Source organism: Brassica oleracea, chromosome C4 (genome assembly GCF_000695525.1).
Source record: "Brassica oleracea var. oleracea cultivar TO1000 chromosome C4, BOL, whole genome shotgun sequence".
Lineage (NCBI taxonomy): Eukaryota > Viridiplantae > Streptophyta > Magnoliopsida > Brassicales > Brassicaceae > Brassica > Brassica oleracea.
In genome coordinates this window covers 28,795,016-28,818,986 of record NC_027751.1, presented here as the reverse complement: position 1 = coordinate 28,818,986, position 23,971 = coordinate 28,795,016, and the positions used below count along the sequence as shown (strand labels likewise).

The window sequence follows — 23,971 nt, the reverse complement described above, 5'->3', positions numbered from 1 at the left end:
ATCAAAGAGCTCATCAAATGCATCATCAAAAGCATCATCAAAAGCTTCATCTAAATTGTTTTGAGAAGAAGAAGCCATATATGGTGATTAAAGAGGTTTATAAACTAGTGATCAAAGAGAGAAAATAGAGAGAAGAAGAATTTATTATATATAAAGATGAGTTTGAGAAAATAGAGAGAAGAAGATTTTAATATAAATGGAGAGAGAAGAGATTTCAATGAGTTGGTTTAAAGAGAATGATATCGAGAGAGAGATGAGTTATTGCTTTGGTTTGGACAAATTGGTATAGAGAGTGATATAGAGAGAAATATGAGTTGTTGCTTTGGTTTGGTTTAGACAGATTCACTATAAAGTGATATAGCGAGAAAGATGAGTTGATGAGTTTGTTTGGTTTATACAGAATGATATAGAGAGAAGGATGAGTTGTTGGTTTTCTTTGGTTTAGACCGAGAGATATATAGAGATATGTGAGTTGTTGATTCGTTTGGTTTAGAGAGACCAAGTTACATGATGCAAGATTACAAAACACAAGAGTACACATGATGCAATACACATCAAACAAGAGTACACATGATAGAAGTCACATAATGCAAGAGTACAAAGATGCAAGAGTACAAACACACAAGAGTACATGATCCGTGACACAAAGCGTTGACACTACAAGACACAACAACACACTGACCTTGTCCGTGACTACAAGACAAGACGAGACACTCACCTTCTTCTCTTCCTCTTGTTACCATCACCCTTAGAGGATTGTCCTTTCTCTAGCTTGATTCCCGACTTCAACACCTTGAACTTCTCCTCTCTCAGCTTCTTCTCTTCCTCATGCATCCTTTCAAGCATCCTTCTGAACTCAGGTTCAATGTCATCTTCTGATTCCTCCACCCTAATCAAGTATCTCATATTGCTCATGTATTCTTCGGTTGATAACTCCACCATATCTTCTTCTTCTTCATCTGATATCTCCACCACTTTGACTGTATCTTCTTGTGGGAGAGGCGCAACATCATCATCTCTATCTTCTTGTGAGAGAGGCGGTATGATTCCTCTTGCTGAGAGGCCACAAACAATCCGTTTTCTTGGTTCCATTTCTGGCTATGTGTGACTTGATCCCCTGAAAAGCAAAAAATAAGATTGGAACGTATTAGAACACATCAAACAAGATAAGAACGTATTAAAACACATCAAACTACTAATATTCATTTCAAAGGAAGATTTACTTATATTACACATCAGTCTTAAGCGCCACAAACAAGATAACCAACTGATAACATTGACAGTTTAAAAGATTACATAGATAACATATCCTTAATCAGTTTGTTCTTAAGCGCCACTTCTAATTCACTAAGCGGCTCTGTTTTTGCAAGGAGTTTGTCAAGCAGTACGGTCTGGCTAAGCTTCTCCTTTGCTGCTATGTCATTCGCCTTTAACTCCCACATTTGCTGAAAATCTTGCAGATTCTTGCCTTTTTCTCCCACTGATATTTTAGCTTTCGCCTTGGATGCCTTCACACCAATAGGCCTAGCCGTTGCTTCATCCTCTCGATTGACACTGGGCATAGATGCTGATGACTAAAAAGATTGTTCTTTCCCCACCCTCTTTCTCTTTAAACCCGAGCTTTATTGACTATTGCCATAAGTACCACACCATTTCTGATCATTCCTAAGCTCCCTCCACGCATGCTCCAATGAGAAATTGGCCTTGTAATCGTTGAGGAATATTTCGTGTGCAGCCTTCAAAACATCATCTTCACTCTGGCCACTGGGCCTCTGTTTTGTTGCAGCGTCATATGACCCTACAAACTTGCAGACACCTTCATTTATCTTCCCCCACCTCTGCTTACAATTTTTCTCTCTTTTAGGCAAACCAACCACCTTGGGACTTGCATTATAATACGCCTGAATCCTCTTCCAAAAGGTTCCTGCCCTTTGCTCACTCCCAACTACGGGATCCTTGGAGGTGTTCAACCATGCACTGATGAGGACCAGGTCTTCAGCTATTGACCACTTGCACCTTTGCTTACGGTCCTCACCAGTTGGTGCACGTGAAGCGGATCCTCCAACGTCTGGAGTAGGTGAAAAACTAAGAAACTGAGGTGGGTTGTCATTGTGAGGCACTTGAGAGTTTAGTAAATGTAAAAAGCTAGAGGACTGGCTTTGTTGAAAATCCATACATAGAAGAAGTTGAGAGAAAGATAAAGGAGATGATAAGAAAGAGAAGGAAGAAAGAGTGTTTATAGATGACAGAGAAGGAAGATGAAGGATATGATAAAAAAGAGAAGGAAGAAAGAGTGTTTATAGATGGTAGAGAAGGAAGAGAAGATGCATTCATGACAACCAACAAACAAAAACGTGTTGACATTTATCTAGAAGTTTCATCACATTAAGCCTTAATCAATTCTAGCTAGCCATCACTTCTATTTATCACACAACCAAATCATTAATTACAGTCGATTCAATTCTAACCACAACCTAAACAAATTTTAGTTTGCAGAACCAGTTAAGAGTAACACTAACCTTATTATGCAGTGAACTCCTGAATTGTTTGAACCTTTGCTCGATGAACTTTGATCCTTCTATCTGCCAACAGAAAGACATAAACAAAAAATTATTCAGACCAACAGAAAGACATAATCAAAAGCGAAAACAAATTAAAGAACAGAAACAGAGCAAGGATTGAAACTTTGATCCATTCGTATTAATTAAAACTAAAATTAAAACCGAAGAACAAGCTAAACATATCCAGAGATCAAAGACATCAAATTTTTAACTCTAGGTGAAACAAACAGAACCAACAAACTACAATAATCAATCACATGCATAATGAAACAACAAAACACAAGGTTTACCTTTCGATTTGAGGTGAAAGCTTCGATTTGAGCCACCGTGGGAAAGCTTGGAGGAGAAGACCCACCGAGAGAGAGAACCAACAAACTTCATAGAAAAAACAACAGATCAGACCTAATCGAAGACATGCATAGTCAAGAACACAACAACCGCTTACCTTTCAATTTCAAGAGAGCCACCGAGAGAGAGCTCTGTCGCCTCGAGGAGAACCACAGAGAGAGGTCGCCGAGAAGAACCACTGGAGGAGACGTCGCCGATGAGAGACACCGAAGGAGAAGTCGCCGAGAAAAGTCACCGAAGGAGACGTCGAATCTCCTTTCGTCAAAGAGAGCTTTCGAGAGAGAGAGAGAGAGAAAGAGATGATCGAAAGAGACGCGTAACCGATTTCTTCATCCTCTCGTTTGGTGACACCTGTCACTAAGAGGCGGACCTTCCAGGCCTTACGCAAGGGGCGATTCTTGGACTTCTGTCTTTTCTTAATTTTTTTTAATTGGATTTAGGGAAAAAATTGGGCTAAGAGTCAGCGATAACGTTGCTCTTATTATACCGGAACCTGGGAAATATATGATAGACGCAGGACTCATGCAGCTAGCAAAGCTTGACCATTCTTGGAATCTCTAAATTTCATTAATATATATATATATATATATATATATATATATATATTAGGTTTTGTCTCAGTTTAGACGAAAGTGATAGCTAGATGACCAAACTATGTTAGTTCAAAGGTAGTTTTGATTCCTTTTCCTTTTAGTATTCTTCTGATTTTAATGTCTAGCTCTATGTATGTTCCACAAGAATTATAAGGCTATATATATTTTCTTAGAAATATAAGTTGGATCATATAGGACGCAATAGAAATTCGAGTTTTGACCTCTTTTGTTTTTTTTTCTTAAGGCTGAGATTTTGGTTGAATAAGCAGTAAATCATGAATGGTATTAGCTAGATCACACACATGGTTTGCAATTGACTGAGCAGTAAATAGCATTACAGCCACACATGGTTTAGAAATTAAGACAACTGACAAATGTCGTGAAACTAGCTCTATCTTAAAACTCAATTGTCACCGACGAAGAAGAAGCTTTTAAGCCACAAGATATCTGTCGTAGAGGGAAAGTGACAAAAGTCTTTGACCTAACTTCTTTTTGCTAGCTTTGAAAAATAAAATAAAAACTTCTTTTTCTACTTCTTTTTGTTTGTCTTCGGTCAAAAAAACAAAAAAACTTATTTTTGTTTCTCTTCCGTGATCGAAGTTTCACAACTACTTTTTTTTTTGTCAAATAACTACTTTTTCTTCTGAACAAGTTTACTTCCAAGTTCTACACAGTTTCCCATCATAAAAAATTATTGTTCTTTAATATTTATCTACTTGTCGTACCATTTTAATATTTATCTCTTACTTTTCATATTTGTTTTTACTTTTCACCTACTCAAATATTCAAATAGTGATCTAAACTAGTACCATTATCGTGTTTTAATCTGAATTCAAGTGAATAAGTCCGTGAGAGATTGATTTACCTCTGTTGTGTCACCTCGGTTACATATCAAATTGTAATCAATGGCAAATTTAGAAGGCAAATCTAATCAAAGAGAAGTTTGAGACAATAAGACCTCATTTCTCTTTTCTTGTTCATACTATGTACAGATGCGTTGATCTCGCTCCTGAACGAAACAGAAGCGGAGAAAAAGATAGTAAGCCTTCGTGTTGCAAGAGTGAGCCCAAGGACCTCACATCTTTTCTTTTTTTTTTGCACTTCTGTAAGGCGGAAGTAAGCCAATGCAGAGATATCATAGAAATTTTTCAAAACATATATAGAAAAGCATCGGGAAAATACTAAATGTGGCAAAATCTTCGATGTTTTTTGGAAACCGAGTGGATGTTTCTCTGAAACAAGATATAAAAAATGTCATGGACTTTTCTACTGAAGGAGGCATGGGTATGTACCTAAGATTATCAGAGCAAATTTGTGGCTCGAAGATGAAAGTGTTCTCCTTTGTTCAAGAACGGCTCAATAGGCGAGTCAACACTTGGTCATAGCAGTTCCGATATTTGTGTTGTCGTGTTACTTACTTCCACAAGGCATTTCCGATAAACTAAGGAGCACAACTTCTAATTTTTGGTGGAACTCAAAACAGAACGGCAGAGGTTTACATTGGATAGCATAGGAGGAGATATGTACCCCCAAGGATTCGGGGGGACTAGGTTTTCGTGATCTCCATGACTGCGCTTCTTGCAAAACAATTGTGGAGACTAATTTATTACCCGAATTCTTTACTGGCACGTATTTCAAAAGGAAGGTACTACAATCATACATTCCCTTTGGAAGATCAAAGAACATACTCACCATCATATGGATGGCATAGTATCATGGCAACAAAACCTCTACTCATATCGGGTTTACAGAAAACAATTGGTATGGATCGAGATACGAGGGTTTGGAGTGAGTCTTGGGTTCCAGCGAGGGTTTGGAGTGAGTCTTGGGTTCCAGACACAGTCGCTCGAGCACCTAGACCTACCGACCACATTGTTTACAGACTACCCCAACTTCTTGTTCAATCCTTTATTAGGAATGATACAAAGAGTAGGATATACAACTTTTGCGGGAATTCTTTCACCCATATGATATCTTTTTGATATTTGGGCTAAAACTATCTCGCTCTCTTGCTCCGGATGGATATGTTTGGAACCACACAAAATTAGGAGTGTATTAAGTTAAAACCAGTTATGACCTACTCTGATCGATCAAGCCGAGTCTTACGCAAGAAGGGGTTCTAGAACCGAGTATCATGAGCCTACAGAGCCATGTGTGGTAGATAAAAGCTACAAGTAAGATGAAGCATTTCTTGTGGCATGATATCTCAGGCTGTGTGGCGACGGCAGAGAGGCTCACTTACAGACACTTGGGCACATATAGGAGTTGGCCTAGATGTGTTGTCCCAGTGGAGTCGATTAACCATCTTCTTTTTGAATGCCCCCCAGACCTGCAGGTTTGGGCTTTTATGGACTATAGGTTCCTTTTGGGTTACTTCCCGAGTACATCTATATACCAAAACATGAACTTTCTGTTTTGGATGAGAAAAGAGATGGCTCTACTGAGACCACAATTCGACACCTTCCCATGGATCTGTTGGTACATTTGGAAGGCGAGGAACGATAAACTCTTTAATGGGAAAGTCGTATCCACGATTGACACTCTCCAACATACGTCTCTTGAGGTAGAATGTTGGAGGAAAGCTAATGAAAAAGAGGAAGCAAACGAGGATCATGGCAACCCTCCTATTATAGAGGTTGAAACAGTGCCCCCTTGAATACCCCAAATCCCTACCTGTCAAATTGATGCGCCATGGATCGATAATGGCAGTGTAAGTGGCTTAGGGTGGAGTCTTAAGGATCAAATGGGTTCTGAATCTTTTGGATTACGAGCGTGCAGCAGGAACCTCTCAGCTTTGCGTGCTGAGATGGAAAGTTTACTTTGGGCAGCTACATGTACTAGAGACAGGAGGATAACTTCGATATGGTTAGAGACGGACTGCTCGGACCTAGTGGATATGACTACAAACCCGGTGGAATGACCAACATTCGCGATAGAAATCGAAGTATTCCAGAGATTACATGAGGATTTCAAGGATGTGAGCCTGTCTCATATTTCTCGGAGTAGAAATGGTCAGCCGAATGCGTTAACAAAATAAATAAAGAATAAAGATTATATCTTTTCCCATGTAAATCAGACCCGGTCAGACGGAAGTGAGACTTGTATACACTCGGTGAATTAACTCGTCTGACCACCACTTGATCTAGCTTAGATAGCAGCTGACAAAAAAAAGTATGTGAGACTTGTATACAACAACAATAACAAAAACATCCTATTCGTTGCTTTTTTTTTTTTTGGTAGGCATCCTATTCGTTGCTTAACATACTTGTTTGCATTGTTTTATAGAGAAAATAGCATAATTACACAATTTCCTGACAATTAATAAACCCTTTTTTTCTTAAATCTTTAAAATAAAGCTAGTATAAAATTCATAAACTCAAGATATATACCCTTAATAACATTCGTCCTAATTAAGTAACATTATCGTGATTACATATAAAATAGCATATGCTCATGCCATTTATATATCTTTCTGCCGTTATATTTTCTACCTTTCTTTTGTTTATTTCATTGTTTTTTCATACAATATTATTATTTTATTTAGCTTGCCTAAAAAAAGATAATAATAATAATAAAGAATGAAAATTCGAATTTGAAACTGACACGAGGTTCCCACTAGTACTACACAACTGCTCTAGGAACATAAAAAATTACTAAAACAAATGTTAAAATGTAAAGCTACAAGATAAAGCTACAGACAGAACACAAGACAAGAGGTTCCTATTGTCATTTGCAGAGAGAGAAAGCTACTTCACTCCTTCCTTCCTCCGTCTCCCTGACCCTGAGCCCCACCACATTCTCCTCTCCGTCGATCTTCCTCGCTTCTGAAGCATCTCCCTTCACAAATTTGAAGACTTTTTGGTTTCAATCTAGAGAGAACAAGCCGGCCTTTTGATGGGTGCGGCGGCAGAATCTAAAACCAATCGGAGGATCTCGTGAATGAATCTTTGTTTCTTATGGGGAAGAACAGCGACGAGGAGCAGAATCTCCCAGAGAACAACGATACAGCTAGGAACAACGAAGGAAGCAGATGCTCTAGCTGTTGTTGTTCTGCTCGGATCTCAAGATGCTTTAGTCTCAGATGCGTTTTGATTCTTGCTTTCTCCGCCGCTGTCTTTCTCTCCGCCGTGTTTTGGCTGCCTCCATTCCTCGGGTTATCAGATCGTGACGATCTAGATCTCGATCCAAGGTTTAAAGGTATATTAAAAAAAATCAAACCTTTCGATCTCCATCTTCGTGAATTGAGTGATGCAGATCCACCTGAATGAGAGAATGAGCTGTCATAAAGCTCGAATCTTTTTCTATAACATGACAACCCTTTGATGATTTTTTTAATGGATTTTGTTTCAGTTTTTGAGGAGATGATGTAGGGGAATGTGTGTATATGTTTACATTGACTTTGGACTTAGAATTGGCTATTTTTAGGCGTTTTCTTTATTGGTTATCTATAAAATTATATGTAAAACCTTGTTGTCGAGTTTATTAAGATTACACCATGAACTCCATATTTAGTATTGTAATCAAACACTGCTTAAAAGGTGGAGTTTTTTCTGTAAGTGTTTCCTTCCTTAGAATGTTGTTTTTTAAGCTTGGCTGTGCTGAAGAAGCTAACTTTACTGTTTACTTAGTGTTGGTGATGTAAATAATGAATCTAGTTTCAATAATGTTTCATGAAAAAAGCAATGATTTGTTTCCATTTATGTCTATTCTCAAAGCTGGTTAGTTGGTATAATCAATTAACAAGGTAGGCCTAGTTCATTTGCTTTGGTACACTTAGGACTGTTTTAGTTTGTATTATGTAACTTTCTCCTTGCAATTTCTTTTATAATATATGGTCATGATACGTCTCCTTTTTGGTGTTTGTTTCTATTGCAGGACACAGAATAGTGGCAAGTTTTGATGTCGAAAAACCAGTTTCTTTCTTGGAAGACAATCTGTTGCAGCTTGAGAATGATATCACTGATGAAATAAGCTTTCCCATGACCAAAGTAACTAAGCTGTAGATTTTTTATTGTATACAATGTTTGATCATTCTCTAACTTATGCTTCCTTTTTTCTGAGCCAGGTTGTGGTATTAACCCTTGAACGCTGGGGGAATCTAAACAGAACAATGGTTATCTTTGCAATCGACCCCAAGAAGAAGAACATTAAGATACCTACAGAGATTGAGAGTCTAATCAAGGCAGCTTTTGTATCTTTGGTAACAAACCAGTTGTCTTTCCGGTTAACTGAATCCTTGTTTGGCCAACCTTTCTTCTTTGAGGTGTTAAAGTTCCCAGGAGGCATCACTGTGATCCCTTCCCAGCCTGTATTCCCTTTGCAGAAAGCTCAGCTTCTCTTCAACTTCACGTTAAACTTTTCTATTTACCAAATTCAATCTAACTTCGAGGAGCTCACTAGCCAGCTGAAGAAGGGTATAAACCTGGCTTCCTATGAGGTATAACCATTTCAATTAGATCAGTCTATTGCTAATGATTCAGAAGCTTAGAGTTGTATCTTGCTTGAACTGCAGAACTTGTACATAACCTTGTCAAACTCCAGAGGCTCAACGTTGGCGCCTCCTACTATAGTTCATTCTTCTGTTCTGCTCACATTCGGAACCTCATCAAGGCTGAAGCAGCTTGCTCAAACTATCACTAGCTCCCATTCAAAAAACCTTGGCCTAAACCACACAGTGTTTGGTAAGGTTAAGCAAGTCCGTCTCTCCTCAATCTTACCACATTCACCCGTCAAACCATTAGCTCCTTCTCCTTCTCCTCAACCTGAAACCCACAAACACTACTACCATCATCATCGTCATCGCCACCACCATCAGGAACTTGCTCCAGAACCTTCACCTGCAGCTAAGAGCCTTGCACCTGCATCTGCGCCAATTAAACACTTGCATTTACACCGGAGAAGCCCACCTCCTTGCCCTTACGAGCAGAGGGGGAGACCGAAAGGAAACGATGCTCTGAACCATCACTCTGCAACACCAACTCCTGCACCACACCGGTCTCAGCAACACGCACCAGCACCAAACCATACACCGCCAAGTCATCATCTTGCTATTCCAGTTTCTAGCCCACTTCCCCATGTAGTATTTGCTCATATCCCACCTCCAGCAAGAATCTCCCCTGAGTCAAGACCAGACAGTGAGAAAACACCTGCACCTTCTCCCACTCCATGTAAGTCTTTCTTCTGTTCTCAACATAAAGATCTGTAGATTTGTTTACTCATCTCAAATCTTTATTCTGTTCATAAACAGCTTCGGCTAGCATCGGTCCAAACTTCAAAAGGGTGTCACCGAAGCTGCTCGTAATAGTAACCGCTGTAATCATCTGTCTGTAAAACCAAAAAAAACGCCGCAGGAAACTGCTTTTAACGTTCAAGCTGTAAAAAAAGAAGCAGCAGTTCGGAAAAGCAGAACTTCTCCGGTCCCAACATCAATGTAACTGTATAAATGAACACAAGGCCAACAACAACAAAAATGTATGTATGGAAAATGAAGAGAGTTTTTGTAAAAGAGCTGTTGAGGTTTGCAACACAAAAGTGTCTTTGCCCCTAACATCCGAGAAAAGAAACAAAAAAAAACTTCTATATAATATCTGTTTTTGTATATAAAATTTCATCCAATTTGTGTTTTTCACATAAGACATTCTCCACTGGAAAAAGATGATCATGATCCATTAGTATTATTACTGAGATAACATTGCTGCCAAACTTGACTCGGAATGACTTTTTATTGTTTACAATGTTCAATATCAAGAAATAAAAAAAAGTAGCTAAATAACACAATTCTACTAGTATAACTCGAATGGTGAATGGTCATTCATCTATAAAAAATTAAACCGGGACACAAAGATACCATATCTGTGTGGCTTTCTCAATAAGGCCTTGTTTCTGAGTAGCTTCAAGTTTGGGAACAAGGGATTCTATCACATGCCTTGTCACGATGTTAAGACAAATTTGTCCCATGTGATAAATTTCTAGACAACATCCGTTTTGTTTCAGCGGCCCATGGTGATACATTTCGGCTGTGGCATACATTGCACACCTTGAAGATATCTTCCCAAGACATTGGTTGAGGTAGCGGTCTTGTTCAGGAGATTGAGCTAAACCAGTGGATGCAGATGCGAATGCAGCCATTGCTATAATTGTGAATATGCCTGCAGCCGTGGATTTGATGACGGTAGTTGGTTTGAAGGCCATGATATAAAATGTATTTGTATTATGAATTGTTCAAAACTTTAATTGCTTCGTCTTTTTAATTTTAGTCCGGAGAGTATATGTAAGAAGCAAATGTTGTAACAGTTTGAATTTTGTTTTAATGAAAGGTATGTTTCTTATGCATTGTCATTATTGTTTACTTGTATTTACTAAAGGTGATGCGTTTTATTTCAGTTACTAGCAAAACGCCAACGTTTATGTTGTTTTTTTTTTTTTTTTGCAACAATAGAAAAAGTAATCGTACAAAGGTAAACGTCGGGTGATCTGGCGACCGTGGTCAACCGACTATTTCCCACCGGTCCACGGCACTCCACGTATTCTTATCATTTAAGGCAGCCCGGGTGGCCAACGCGAGTCGAACCTGCGGGGAGCGTATTGGATCTGGTCCTCAACTACCTCTAGGCCAACTGCGTTGGTTACAAAGGTCTAGAAGTTACACAAAATATTTTCTAAGAAAATGTATCGATTAATATGTTGTGCATCATCTCTAGGTACTAGATCTTTAGAGCATGATTATTGCAGTTTTTTAAGAGAATTTTTAAGCTAAATCACTCATTTAATTAAATCAAAAGTAAATAATTAATAGATAATTGATCCTTAATTGAGCATTTTGGACACCGATCTTTAGAGGGATTTTAAACACACGTGTCAGTACACAATCAAACATAAAAAAAAATTCTCTCTTTATTTTCTTTTCTTTTTGTTTCTTCGTCTTCTCTTGTTTTTTCCGAAAGACAACAATGTCTTTTCCGTGAGGACGACGAAGGCGGTTCTTTTTTTTATGTTTCTGTTGTTAAAAATTCAATTGGTTTCCCTTCGATGAGGATCAGAGTCATCCATTCACTCTTCTCCGCCGTTTCTCGCAAACACACCACTTGTTTCTCGTCGTCGAGGACTCAATGGTCTCAGCTCAGCCCTGGAAGAACAGTTCCCTTGAGAAAAAGATTCTTCTTGTTGCCTCCAAAAGCCACCACAGAGAAATCATGTCTTAAATTGATTTTCCCAAAAGTTGTAGCCTTCGCTGTTGAAAGTTCTAAATTTAGAGAGTCTTTTGGTATTTCCTTTAAGGTCAAGTGGGAGGAGAAGACGTGGATAGCAACATCATGCTGTATTGCATCATCAACAAGGCTGAGAAGAAAACAACCAATTGTTATATATTTTTTCTGCAGTCGTTCTAGTACGATGGCAAAGCGATCATGTCAAATGAGGAGTTTGATAACTTTAAAGAAGAGTTGATGTGGGAAGGAATCAGTGTTGTCATTGTAAGTAATCAACTATTATTTTTGTTTTTGGTTTCTTAGGGTAAAAGCTTCATCTTTGATTTGGTTACATGAAACAGTAGGTTTTGATGAACATAGATTCTTGGAAGCTTCAATGGCTTGTGTTTCGGGAAATCTGATCCTCAATGATGAAGAATTTGATCAGCTCAAACTCAAACTTAAGGTTCTATTCCACTCAAAATACACATATCCTCATTCCTCTGAGCTTCAGTTTTTAAGGATTCTTTCTGCTTCTGTAGATGGATGGTAGCGAGATTGTGTGTGAGGGTCCAAGGTGCAGTCTCCGTAGTAAGACGGTAAAGACAACATAAAGCTCCATTACTCAAAGCTTATTCCATATACAAATACTCATTTATAGTCTTGACTTTGCAGGGACGTAATGTTGTGATCGAGCAAAGTTGGGGTGCTCCTAAAAACATTGAATTCAAGGATAAAGTCAAGAACGTTGGTGCCAGTCTTGTCAAGCAAGATGTTACTCTACTAATGACAATGCTGGTGATGGTACGATCACTCCACTGCTCTTAACTTGATTCTATTGTCTTGCTTTCTTCTTTATTGCGTTCACATTTGGATAGTAGTTGATTGTGATGAATGCGTATGATGAATGCTGGTTAGAGTTAGGTTGTGGTTAGTGAATATGCGTGTGATGAATGCTTGTTTTAGGACTGTGTGCTAGGTAATTAATATGTTAGATACATGCCAACTCATCTATTTTCATCTATTAAAGCCGGTTCTTTTGCTATTTCTTTCCATTTTCTAAACATGTTTCTTCTTCTCTTTGTATTAGTCTTGCAACACATTTTTTCTTCTTTCTCTCTTCTTTCACAGTTTAGGATATGGATTCAACGAATCCAGATGGTCAGAGCTCCAATTTTGTTGACCTTTTGAACAGTCAACAAGATAGTTTCCATCCTGAACCCTTTCTTCATGAGCTAGTTAGCTCACAACTCCCTCTGTTTGGTACGCAATGTACTGAAACTTCAAGCTTCGGTGAAGAGACACCTACAAAGCGCAAAGAAAAAAAGAAATGGAGTCCCTCAGATGATGTAGTGCCCATTAGCTCATGGTTAAACACGAGCAAGGATCCTCTTGTAGGCAATGAGCAAAAAGCAGGAGATTTCTGGAAACGCATAGCAGCTAGTCCAAAGGTTGAAAGAGGTGAAAAGCGAGAGGCAATTCAGTGTAAGCAAAGGTGGCAAAAAATAAACGATCTTGTTTGCAAGTTTTCTGGATCCTATGAGGCTGCAACAAGACAAAAAAACTAGTGGTCAGAATGAGAATGATGTTGTTAAGGCAGCACACGAAATATTCTACAACGATCATAAGTTGAAATTTAACCTTCAACATGCTTGGGAGGAGCTGCAGTATGACCAGAAATAGTGTGAACTTGCTACTAGTAAGATTGATGAAAGCTCTAAGAAGAGAAGGTGTGAGGATGGTGCTCAATCATCTAGCTCTCAAGCAACTACCAATCTAGGTGAGCAACGTCCTCCTGGTGTGAAGGCAGCGAAAGGAGCATCTGGTAAGAGAACTATAGTGGATGGCAAGGCTCTCTCTGAGTTTCAGAGCATGTGGTCTATTAAGGAGAAAAACTTGGCAGTGAAAGAAAGACTGTCGAAGATGGGTCTGCTTGACAGACTCATTGCAAAACCAGAGCCACTATCTGAAGAAGAAGAAGCCCTAAAGAAGAAGCTAATTACAGAAATGTTGGCTAATTAGTGTGGCATGTTAAAAACGAGTGTCTATGTTTCATATTTCCAGTTTCATATTATGTTTTCATTTAAAATTAGCTTGTTGTTTCTTGTTCTTGTTCTCTTTTAGTGGTTTAAAAAGAAACTCTGTTAAGTTTCTTGTGTGATGTTGTTCTTGTATGGAGTTAATGTATTTGTTGTTATGTTTAAAATGTTATGTAATGGAATTAAGTGTCTTGTTCTTATGTTTTAGCTTGTATGTTTCTTGTTCTTGTTCAGTTATGTTTAGCTTGTATGTGTCTTGTTCTGTCATGTTTAGCTTGTAATTAAGTGTCTTGTTCTTGTTTTCTAAGTAGGTAACATGACACAAGAGGAGGCGCACGAGTCATAGACGGAAGAAACTGTCTTGTGCTGCTGACAAAGGTGAGAACACGCTTGTGTAATGTCTTGTATGTTTCTGTGTCACGGACTGATAATCATGCTTATGTCACGGACAAGAATACTTTGTACTAGTGTCTTCTCACGGGCCACTCTCAATCACGAGCATTTAGAGCTTTTTATCTCACTTTGTACTTCTTATTTCTTGTACTCTTGTGTATTAAGTGTCTTGTATTCTTGTGTATTATGAGTCACGTACTTGTAAAGAATCAAACATGTTTGTGTCTATATAATCACAACATTCTTGATTTCTCTATTTATTCACAACAACAAAGTCATCTTCTCTCTTTAGTCACAACACTCTTGCTTTCTCTATTTATTCACAACAACAAAGTCATCTTCTCTCTTTAATCACAACACTCTTGGTTCTAGAATTTTCACAGCACCAAAGTCATCTTTTCTCTTTAATCACCATATATGGCTTCTTCTTCTCAAAACACTTTTGAGGAATCAATTGATGATACATTTGATCAAAATTTTGATCAACATTTTGATCAAACATTTGAGAAATTTTCCATTCATTACGGTGGTCAAGAAGATGAGAGGAAAGAAAGAAAAAAATGAGTTTATATCGAAAGAAATCGTGAAGAAGGTCATGTACGTTTATGGAATGATTATTTCAGTGAAACTCCAACTTATCCTGAAAATTTATTCCGACGACGTTTTAGAATGAACAAGTCATTATTCATGCACATTGTTGATCGACTCTCCAACGAAGTTCAGTTCTTTCGCCAAAAGAAAGTCTTGGTCTCTCAGCACTCCAAAGTGTACAGTAGTCATTCGTGTCTTGGCATATGGTAGTGCGGCTGATACGGTCGACGAATACCTCTGGCTCGGTGAAACTACAACTCGGTCATGTGTGGAGAATTTTGTGGAAAGAATAATTTATTTGTTTGGCGATGAGTACCTAAGAAGACCAACACCGGCTGATCTTTAACGTCTACTTGATATGCCTAAAAATATCGCCAATATGATGGGTGTTCAAACAAGAATTCGTGATAGACAAATGCATCAACAACTGAAAGCTGATTTGGTTGAACATATATGACATAAATTTAGACGTGATGAATACAACAACTGAGATCAGATGCTTCTTTCAAATTATTCTGGTTTATTTTACTAATCTTTGTTTTTATGTTTTTTTAAATCTATGTTTAAAATTTTATCTTTTACTATGTTTTATTTTTAAAAAATATTTAGTTTTAATAAAACAATGTTTATTATTTTTTTTAAACCTTTAATTAAGAAACTTAAACGCAAAATCTATTGGTTTTTTAACTAACTTTTATTATTAAACAAGTCATTAAAAAACTCAAATGTGATTATAGGGTTAATGATGCTCTTATACTTTTAGCTTAAATAGTGTTGATTTCCACCCCTTAAATAGTGTTAATCCTCGTGCCAAGTTGGGCATGATCTCCACCGCCACTACATCATAGTTCCTTTCATCACCTCATCATCATATAACTGTATGTTCATAACCATTATTCTTATGAGTACACATTTGAATTATAATGTGTTTGGTCTAAGTTTAAAAATAAAAAGAAAAAGAAGAAGTTTTAAACATTTATTTAATCATAATTACTCTACTATAAACAAGAAGATTATAAAACAAAACCTAAACCCAAGAGGTTGGAGCAGAATATAGAACAGAGAAAGTTGCTCCTCTATCTAACAAAAATATAAGATTTAAAACATCTATTAAGCTCGTGAACATTTTTCTACTCACGAGAACTACAACAAATCCACCACCGTCTTATCTTTCTTGGTAGATTGCATTTCAACATCTACTTCCTCATCAATTCTTGGCATCGAGAGACTATTGTTTCCGCAATCTTTACAACATTTTATAACTTCTACAAATTTTTCCTCAATGTTCTCTTCTTCATCACCTTCCTTTCCCCACAGAACCGCACAGACTCCCACCATTAGTATCACCATTCCAAGAATCCTAAGATATCATAATTAGAAAACAAAATTAGTAAAAGTTAAGATACAATATGAAGATGGTGCCAAGTGACCTAATTAGTCAAAATCCATTGGTTGCTTACCCGCCAAGGTATAATCTCTGGCCGAGGATAATGAAGTTAATTATGGATACAATTATGACAATAAGAGGGTTAAAGGCAGTGACAAAGACAACGCTCTTTTGTTTCGTCATCATCCCTTGCACGTAATACGCTATGCTGGACGACATTATACCCTATAAAATATGCATTCACAAATCAGATAATTGAATATTGAAATTCGATATATTACACAAATTTATATATGTAACCATAAGGACAAACCGCATAAGCAGAAGCTAGAAGGTTCATGTCGAAGGCAATGTTCCATGCAGAAAGGTTTGGTTCCATCACAAACGCTAGGGATGTGGATTGTAAGGTTCCCAAGAAGCAAACCATCGTCGATAATGAAAGATGAGATGAGTATCTCTTCAACGTAGCTGCCTGAAGAAATAAAGTATATATTTTCTTTTAACATATTTACCAAAAAAAAGTATAAGTTTTCCTAACTCGTCAGAACTAAATGTTAATTAATATGCAAATTTAATTTTTATTTAATCTTATGTTAAACAAAAATATTTAGACAATTTATACCTGAAGAACGAAGAAGGAAGCCCAAGAAAACGAAGCGATGAGGAGGAAGACGGTGGCCCTGAGGTAGTCTTCGCCGGCGGACGACGAAGCTTCGCGGATGAGGTGAGACCGGAGAAAGTTGATTAGAGGACTTTTGAATAAAATCACCAACATGGCTCCAACCACTATCACTAATGTCCCCACCACTTTTGCGTGGAATCTTACTTTTCTCAGCTCCACCTTCTCCGTCCTTTTTTATATCACCAAAACATTTAAATCATACATCATAATCAACGGACCATATTGTATGATATAACTAATAGTATTTACCTACCATTATATATAACTAATTTTTAAGTGATGCTTTAAATGTAAATACCTGAAAATTATGGAAATGATAAATGTCAAAGCGGGCACGATGCTGGTAACGGCGCCGGCAAAAGTCGGTGAGGTGAGTCTAAGTCCAGCGTAATACAGGTTCTGATCGATCACAGGCCTGTAGTAAGGAATTTACCAAAAAAAAAAAATATTAATATATTCATATACATGTCAAGCGAATGTTTCGAGAAAGTGATACAAATCAAGAGGACTAACCCAAGAAGCGCTAGTAGAAATATTTGCATGAATATCGGGAACGTCATCTTTGGCCTCACTTTCCTAAAGCATCCAAATAAAAAATACTTCTATCAGGGAATCGATCTTTGTACATTTCAGTATATATATAACTAATATGTTACCTCTTCGAGAGAAGAGCAAAAGGCGCTATAGCGGCCGTGGCAAAGGCATTACGATAAGCCACAAGGACGAAATGGTTCATGCCGCCGTCGAGCACAACCTTGGTAACGAGGTTCATGCCAGCATATCCGAATTGGAGGCATACCATTGCAAAGTAGGGCTTAGCTGATTCCGACATCTTTAACACCATATCTCTCTTAATTTTTTTTTTTATAAGAATCGAGGTGAAGTACCACTTGTGGGGGTTGGCTCGTGCTCTTCCTATGAACAAAGTGGTGTGAGGTTCTTTGTATATATAGAGCATCATATTCGGATGAGTTCGAATGCCTTTTTGTTTATTTTCTGATTATAATTATTTATTCATCTATTTATCAGTTTCTTTTCAGTGACGTTCACATTTTATTACTCATTTTTCTTATAATTATCTTCATAAAAAAAATTCAGGGGAATTGCATCAAAACTATTCTCAAGATAAGGAAAAATGAAATGGAGATAACATTTTAAGATAGTAACACAATAATCGTGCTACTATAAATCAATAAACTAAAATTCATTTTAAATTAGTCTTTTTAAACAACAAATGAAAATTCATATAACAATTTAAGATTTGAAATTAATCTTTTTAACATGTACGTAATAAGAAAAATTATCAAAAAAAAAAGTAAAATCTTTTAATCAAAACTTGAAATAAATAGATGAATTACGGAAATAGAAATGCATACGTAATGACCAGTTCACACACAATCGCCTCCAATATCACATTATAATCATTAGTCTGACGTTGGGATTTTAGGGAAAGCAAAACAAAACACACAAGTGGACGGAGTGAATTACAAGTGGCAGTAGAAACAGAGTAGGACCCAAGCTTACGTTGTTTGTGGGCTCTGTAGATGAATTAATATCTGTGATGTTGCAAATTGCTTTGAAGTGAATGTTTTTTTTTGTGGGACGTTAACCATATCCATAGAGATGTGATCATCGAAGTCGACCCGTGAATGTTGATGCAATTAACACAAACACACACAATTTTCAAATGATAATTTAACTGATGGGATAATGGATCTACGCATATATTTTACATATACTAATACGCAAGACCATATGAATGGTACACAACTTATGTGTCTGGATGGAAGACCTCGTGGGGATTAGTCTGGGTTTACCGCCTGGGATCCCCAGAAATATATATAAAAAAAAAATCTTATTTGTGATTTTTACAAAAACATTTAATAATAAAATATAATAGTTAACATTTTTTTTTAAAGATAGTTAACTATATTGAATAAAAAATCTGCACATCTCAGTAGTTAGTTTATTGTGATATATATGTTTTATTTTTTAAACGGGGCGCTTCCTTAGAGCACTTTCAATGGGGTTTTTCCTATTGGAACTCTTAAAATATGTATCATGTATGTATATATATATATATATATATTATATATGTATAAATATTTGTGGGGTCCATAATTTTTGTGGAATCCCATAGACAAAGGCTCATAGAATGAGATTTTAGGAGCCTTTGTCTATGGGTTCCACAAAAAAATATTTATACATATATAATATATGCATACATATATACATACATGATACATATTTTAATAGTTCCAATAGGAATAACCCCTATTGGAGGTGGTCTTATGTTGCTAGCGATTTAATATTTTAAAATTTAAACAAAAAAGCAAGTTAGGCATCATCCATTACCTTCTTCAGAGTATGCATTAGTAATTTAGTAATATCACTTTAAGTGAGTATTGGATACTATACAAAGTTGGGGAAGATTTTTTCCAAACTCATCTCTCCAAATCAATTCGGCGAAAGAGTGAATCATTCATATTATATATGTAATTTGTGGATATATCAGAAGAAGTTGGAACATATAGAAATTAAGTATCCACATGATTCATATAGAAAATAATATTTACAAGAAAGCGAAAGAGAAAAAGGATTTTATTTTCTTAACCAAACATAATATCCACATGATTGTCTTCTGAGTGTTAGAGTTGTATTAAAAATTACTACATCATAGATTTTTATGATAGAGTTCTCGATCCTCTAATTTAGTGGATCCGAACGTGAAAAAATTGGTAGATTAGAGAATTATGGAGAGGAGGTGAGGACCGTGAGATTAATATCAAACATTGTCTTTCTCCCAAAAAAAAAAAAAAAATCAAACATTGTTTTCGTTAAAAAAATATGTTGGTCAATGAATAATAATTTTAAATGATCGTCGTATATGTATCAGAGGCAGACACAATATCTTTGCGACTGACTCAACCAGAGCTCTGTTAAAGCAGCGTACCATATGAATATGATATTTAGACGTTAGCGATAGTCACTACAAAAACCCATATTTATCGTAATGTATTTATTATCTGAATCGGTCGTGTATGCACGTGTCGACATCACACCTGACGGTACCTGACATTTTTGAGTTATTTTTACAACAAAAAGCGAAGCGAAACGAAACTAAGTTGATTCCTGATCCGAGAGCTAATTCTAGGGAATTGAGTCATCATAAACCATAGCATAAGGCTGATTCCTAGCACCTCGTGCCAGCTTATCTGCCATTGTGTTTTGTGCCCCCGGAATATGTTGCATAGTAAAAGCATAAAAAAATTCCTTACATCGCAGAAACTCCTTCACAAGTTGAGAAGAGTTAGTTGTAAATTTCACCTCTGAAATTTATAGGATCTTCATGCATTCTATCGCCCATATCAAAACTTCACATTCAGCATGTAAAGGTGATAGACTCTTGGAAATAGACATTGCACCCATCATAGTATCAGATGATCCATTTTTTTTATAAACTCATCCTTGCTCCGTGTAAAAATCTTGCTCCCTCCATGCCCCATTAATGTAACACTTGTTTATGCTATATGCAATATGGTTCTCCACAATATGTGGGGATATCCGGTTTGTAGAATTTTTGGTCTGAGATTCAGCCCACATGACACTTTCTATTTCCGCAGTCCGGAGAAGATCTAAAGGATCCCTTATCTAATTTTTATAAATCTTAACGTTTCAATTTTTCTAAATATACCAGAAAATCCATGGAAAATAACTCAAATCTGGTTCTTTTGGTATCCTCCAAAAGAGATACTCCATGTTTGTAAAAAGAGATAGGGTCGGAAAAATCTTTGGGCATGATGGGATATTTAGATGGCGCCCAAATTTGAAACGGTATTAGACATTCAAAAAACACATGATTAATAGATTTTTTCTGAGCACCACACATTTGATACTCAGTCCTGTGCCTTCCATAAGGCTGAAGAGCTTCAGGCCACAAAAAAAATTATAATTTTTGAGGCCACATTTTCAAAATATTAATATAGCTGAGTGGTTAAAAATATTGTTTTTGACTTCTTAGTTTAAGTATTTTATTTTCTGTAGTTTTTCTTAAACTATTAAATGTCTCTGTTTTTACATTATGTTCACATTGTATTTATCTTTTGTTTTGGACAACTGATTTGTTATTTATTTTGTTTCTATTATTTTTGCTATTTATAACCATTTGTTATCATTGGGGTTTTTCTAATCTCCATCATTGCATATAAAATTATAGAAAGTAAAGAAGAATGTAATGTGATTGAAGGTGTATGTGAGAAAGAAACTAATGTTAGAATATAATGGTTCAAATATATTTTTCTCTAAAACTTTTTAACAAAAAAAAAATGTTTCAAGAAACTACTAAAATGTGATTTATTGTTTGTTAAAAACACTAAACATTATAGGTACAGTATCAATTAATAGTCTACTATTCATCTATTTTTTTATGCAGGACTAAACAAAAATATGTTTCTCTTGAAAATAAAATATTGTATAGAATATATAGTATGTTGATAAAAATATCATTAAATAGCATAGACCACTATTTATAATTATGCTTTAGGCCACAAAATATATTGGGACGGCACTCTTGATACTACATATCACATTTTGTCCCTCGTGAGTGAAGATTCATGTATACCGGTAAACAACCAAAAATTATTTGCCAAAAAATATATTTCAATCTTGGTGAGCATTGCAGCTTCCAAAAATGCACCAATAATGGTTTAGTATCCGGCCCCATATCCCTATACTTTTTTGAGTTTAGAAGCAAAAAATCATTTTTGGCTTTTAGTATAATGTTTAGTAAAATTGGTATGGTTGAAAGAATCGAACATCAACAAATTTGAACAAACGACTAGTCCAAAGCCAAATGAACCAATCAGTCTTTTTTTCAAATTGGTCCTTAAAATATATTTAATTATATCTATCCCGAACACACATGTTTGATGGACTTGTATCCAGGCACGGCTCTAACGCCACTGTTTCTAAATGCTTAGATAATAAATCTATAATCATTCGAAAATCGAATATATTCTAGGCTCAGAGAATTGGGATGATATGCTTCCAAATTCATGGCTCACATAGATTCATAAATCACTTCTATATTAGAATGATCACACGAGATGAACTGACCGATGAGAATAAAACATGGGTATTTATATAGATGCTAAATCCTCGATATGAAATTGATATACTAGATTTGATTATAAAAAATACAATAACAGATAGGCAAGAAGCATAAAAGTGGGATGAAGAATGTGGGTGCGTTTTGGGTACCAAAGAGAAATGGAAACAAAGAGGCAAACAAATCAAAATGGGCATCTAATCATATTCCAGCATTGTCAGAATATATATACTCCAATATTATACCAATATATTTTGATACTCAAACGAATAACATCACATTTTCCGGAGGATTATTTTTCGTTACTTCAAATCGTGTAATTTCAAACGAATAAGCTCACTCTAATTCCTTCAGGCTTCATCAAATTTAATTCATTTTAGGTATATGTTGTCATCATTGGCTTCCTAGCCTTTATAATTTATCTCAGTACTATCAGCTCTTAATATTTTAATCTACACATATTTTGCCTTTTAATTTAAATATTATCAGCCTTGTGATATTTCTAAGGATCAATAAAAATCATCATGACTTTCTTAGATGCATCCAAAATCACTATAACATTTACACACAAAAAATCATTAAAATCATCTATAAATTTTCAAATTCATCACATAACTTGATTGAATATACTAAAGGAGTTTTCCAATTCTAAATTTATATATACAAATCTCTCTTAAACTATAAATACGTGCAGATTTTTATAGATCACCAACCTATAATAAAGTTGATTTGTATATAAATATAATTTAAATATAAAATGGGGAGAAAATTAAACCAAAACTGAACCGAAACATTGTTCTCTTCCCTTGTTCTTTGGTGTTATATTTTTTATTATCTTCCCCGTGCGAGTCTCTATAGAATATATCATTTCTGTTAACACGATTCTCACGTGGATTGACAAGGTAAAGGCTTGTAAAAATATGAAGAAAAAACAAACTAAAGATAAAAAATAAAGTTTTTTTAAAAAAACATAAAATATAGTTTTGATTCCACCGGCCAAAAGCATGGAGTGCATTAAAAGAGAAAGAAAAAAGCGAAAAAACAAAAATAATAAAGAATGGAGTACTAAATTAACATAAAAAGCAAGAAAATTATGGAACTTGGAAAAGCGAGATGGCCTCTATATCTTGCTTCTACATTTTTTGTTGTTGTTCCCCTTCCTGTCTCAATTCCTGAGCTGAAAGTTAACATTATCTCTTAACAATATTATACATTAACAATAGTACAAATGATTCAAGAAAAGTTCACAATGCATATTTGCAAGCTTGTTACATATTTACAGAATCACATGTTAGATTTGGGCATTTTTAACCCAACCCGAAATCCAACCAAACCCAAACACTACAAGAAAACATATTTTTTACTAGGGCAGTATTCGTTGTAAATTCGTCGTAAACGGGGTGTTACGACGAATTAACGTCGAAAGACGTTTCGTTGTTAAACGTCCGTTGTAACGGAGGTTTCGTCGTAAACGACTCGTTACGTTTACGACGAAACATATTCCTCGTAAAGCGCAGGGAAAGGATTCGTCGTAAACGCCACGTAAGACTTCGTCGTAAAGCCCACGTAATTATTTCGATGTAAAGCACACGTAAATACTTTCGTTGTAAATCACTCGTAAATATTTCGATGTAAAATCCTCGTAAATATTTCGATGTTAATTACTCGTAAACGTTCGTTGTAAACTCCATGTAATGTTTACGAGGAGTTTACATCGTTTCTTATTATATTATTATTAATTAGTATATAATAAATTTTAATTTATATTTAATATTCAGAATTTAAAATAATTTAAATTTTAAAACAAAATATGAAATTGGAAAACATATTTTAAAAAGTCATACAATAATATTTAAATTCATAATACAAACAGAAAAAAAAAACTACATATTGTCGAAGTAGTTGGTGGGGTTGCTCGGCTGTTGACGGGTTGGATCGGACTCTTGGGGATCTCGTGGTGGCATTCCAAGAGCGGCTCGTCTCTCACTCAACATTCTCTGCATAACCGGGTTTCCCACGGCCATCACGTCTAGCAAATCCTCAAGAGAGTCTAAACGAACCTGCTGGCTATCCATTTGAGCCTT

The 23,971-nt window shown here is 36.0% G+C and overlaps 4 protein-coding genes and 1 pseudogene across 5 annotated transcripts; 2 read left to right on the top strand and 3 right to left on the bottom strand.

The window, feature by feature from the left end:
• Window positions 1–1,622: 1,622 nt before the first annotated feature.
• LOC106338583 (glutathione S-transferase T3-like) lies at window positions 1,623–2,174 on the bottom strand. Its single transcript, XM_013777526.1, has one exon. It carries the CDS (start codon window positions 2,172–2,174, stop codon window positions 1,623–1,625), a length of 552 nt encoding a protein of 183 aa, XP_013632980.1.
• Window positions 2,175–7,110: 4,936 nt separating this feature from the next.
• Window positions 7,111–10,033, top strand: LOC106342813. 2 transcript variants are annotated; one of them, XM_013781848.1, is made up of 6 exons: window positions 7,111–7,328; window positions 7,379–7,699; window positions 8,378–8,490; window positions 8,568–8,939; window positions 9,015–9,669; window positions 9,750–10,033. In XM_013781848.1, the coding sequence occupies exons 2-6, from the start codon at window positions 7,459–7,461 to the stop codon at window positions 9,830–9,832; spliced, it is 1,464 nt and encodes a 487-aa protein (XP_013637302.1). In that variant the 5' UTR covers window positions 7,111–7,328; window positions 7,379–7,458; the 3' UTR covers window positions 9,833–10,033. The 2 variants fall into 2 exon arrangements, with proteins under 2 accessions (XP_013637302.1, XP_013637301.1); XM_013781847.1 differs by having other exon boundaries at window positions 7,176–7,699.
• A 294-nt stretch (window positions 10,034–10,327) lies between these two features.
• LOC106341695 lies at window positions 10,328–10,693 on the bottom strand. The gene has a single exon (XM_013780398.1). The coding sequence runs from the start codon at window positions 10,691–10,693 to the stop codon at window positions 10,328–10,330; it is 366 nt and encodes a 121-aa protein (XP_013635852.1).
• An 837-nt stretch (window positions 10,694–11,530) lies between these two features.
• LOC106338582 lies at window positions 11,531–13,710 on the top strand (annotated as a pseudogene).
• Window positions 13,711–15,686: 1,976 nt separating this feature from the next.
• LOC106339649 (WAT1-related protein At3g56620-like) lies at window positions 15,687–17,693 on the bottom strand. Its single transcript, XM_013778494.1, has 7 exons — window positions 17,437–17,693; window positions 17,294–17,356; window positions 17,079–17,195; window positions 16,721–16,949; window positions 16,412–16,570; window positions 16,172–16,323; window positions 15,687–16,071 (listed from the first exon to the last, which is right to left on the bottom strand). The coding sequence occupies exons 1-7, from the start codon at window positions 17,622–17,624 to the stop codon at window positions 15,855–15,857; spliced, it is 1,125 nt and encodes a 374-aa protein (XP_013633948.1). The 5' UTR covers window positions 17,625–17,693; the 3' UTR covers window positions 15,687–15,854.
• Between the last annotated feature and the right edge of the window lie 6,278 nt (window positions 17,694–23,971).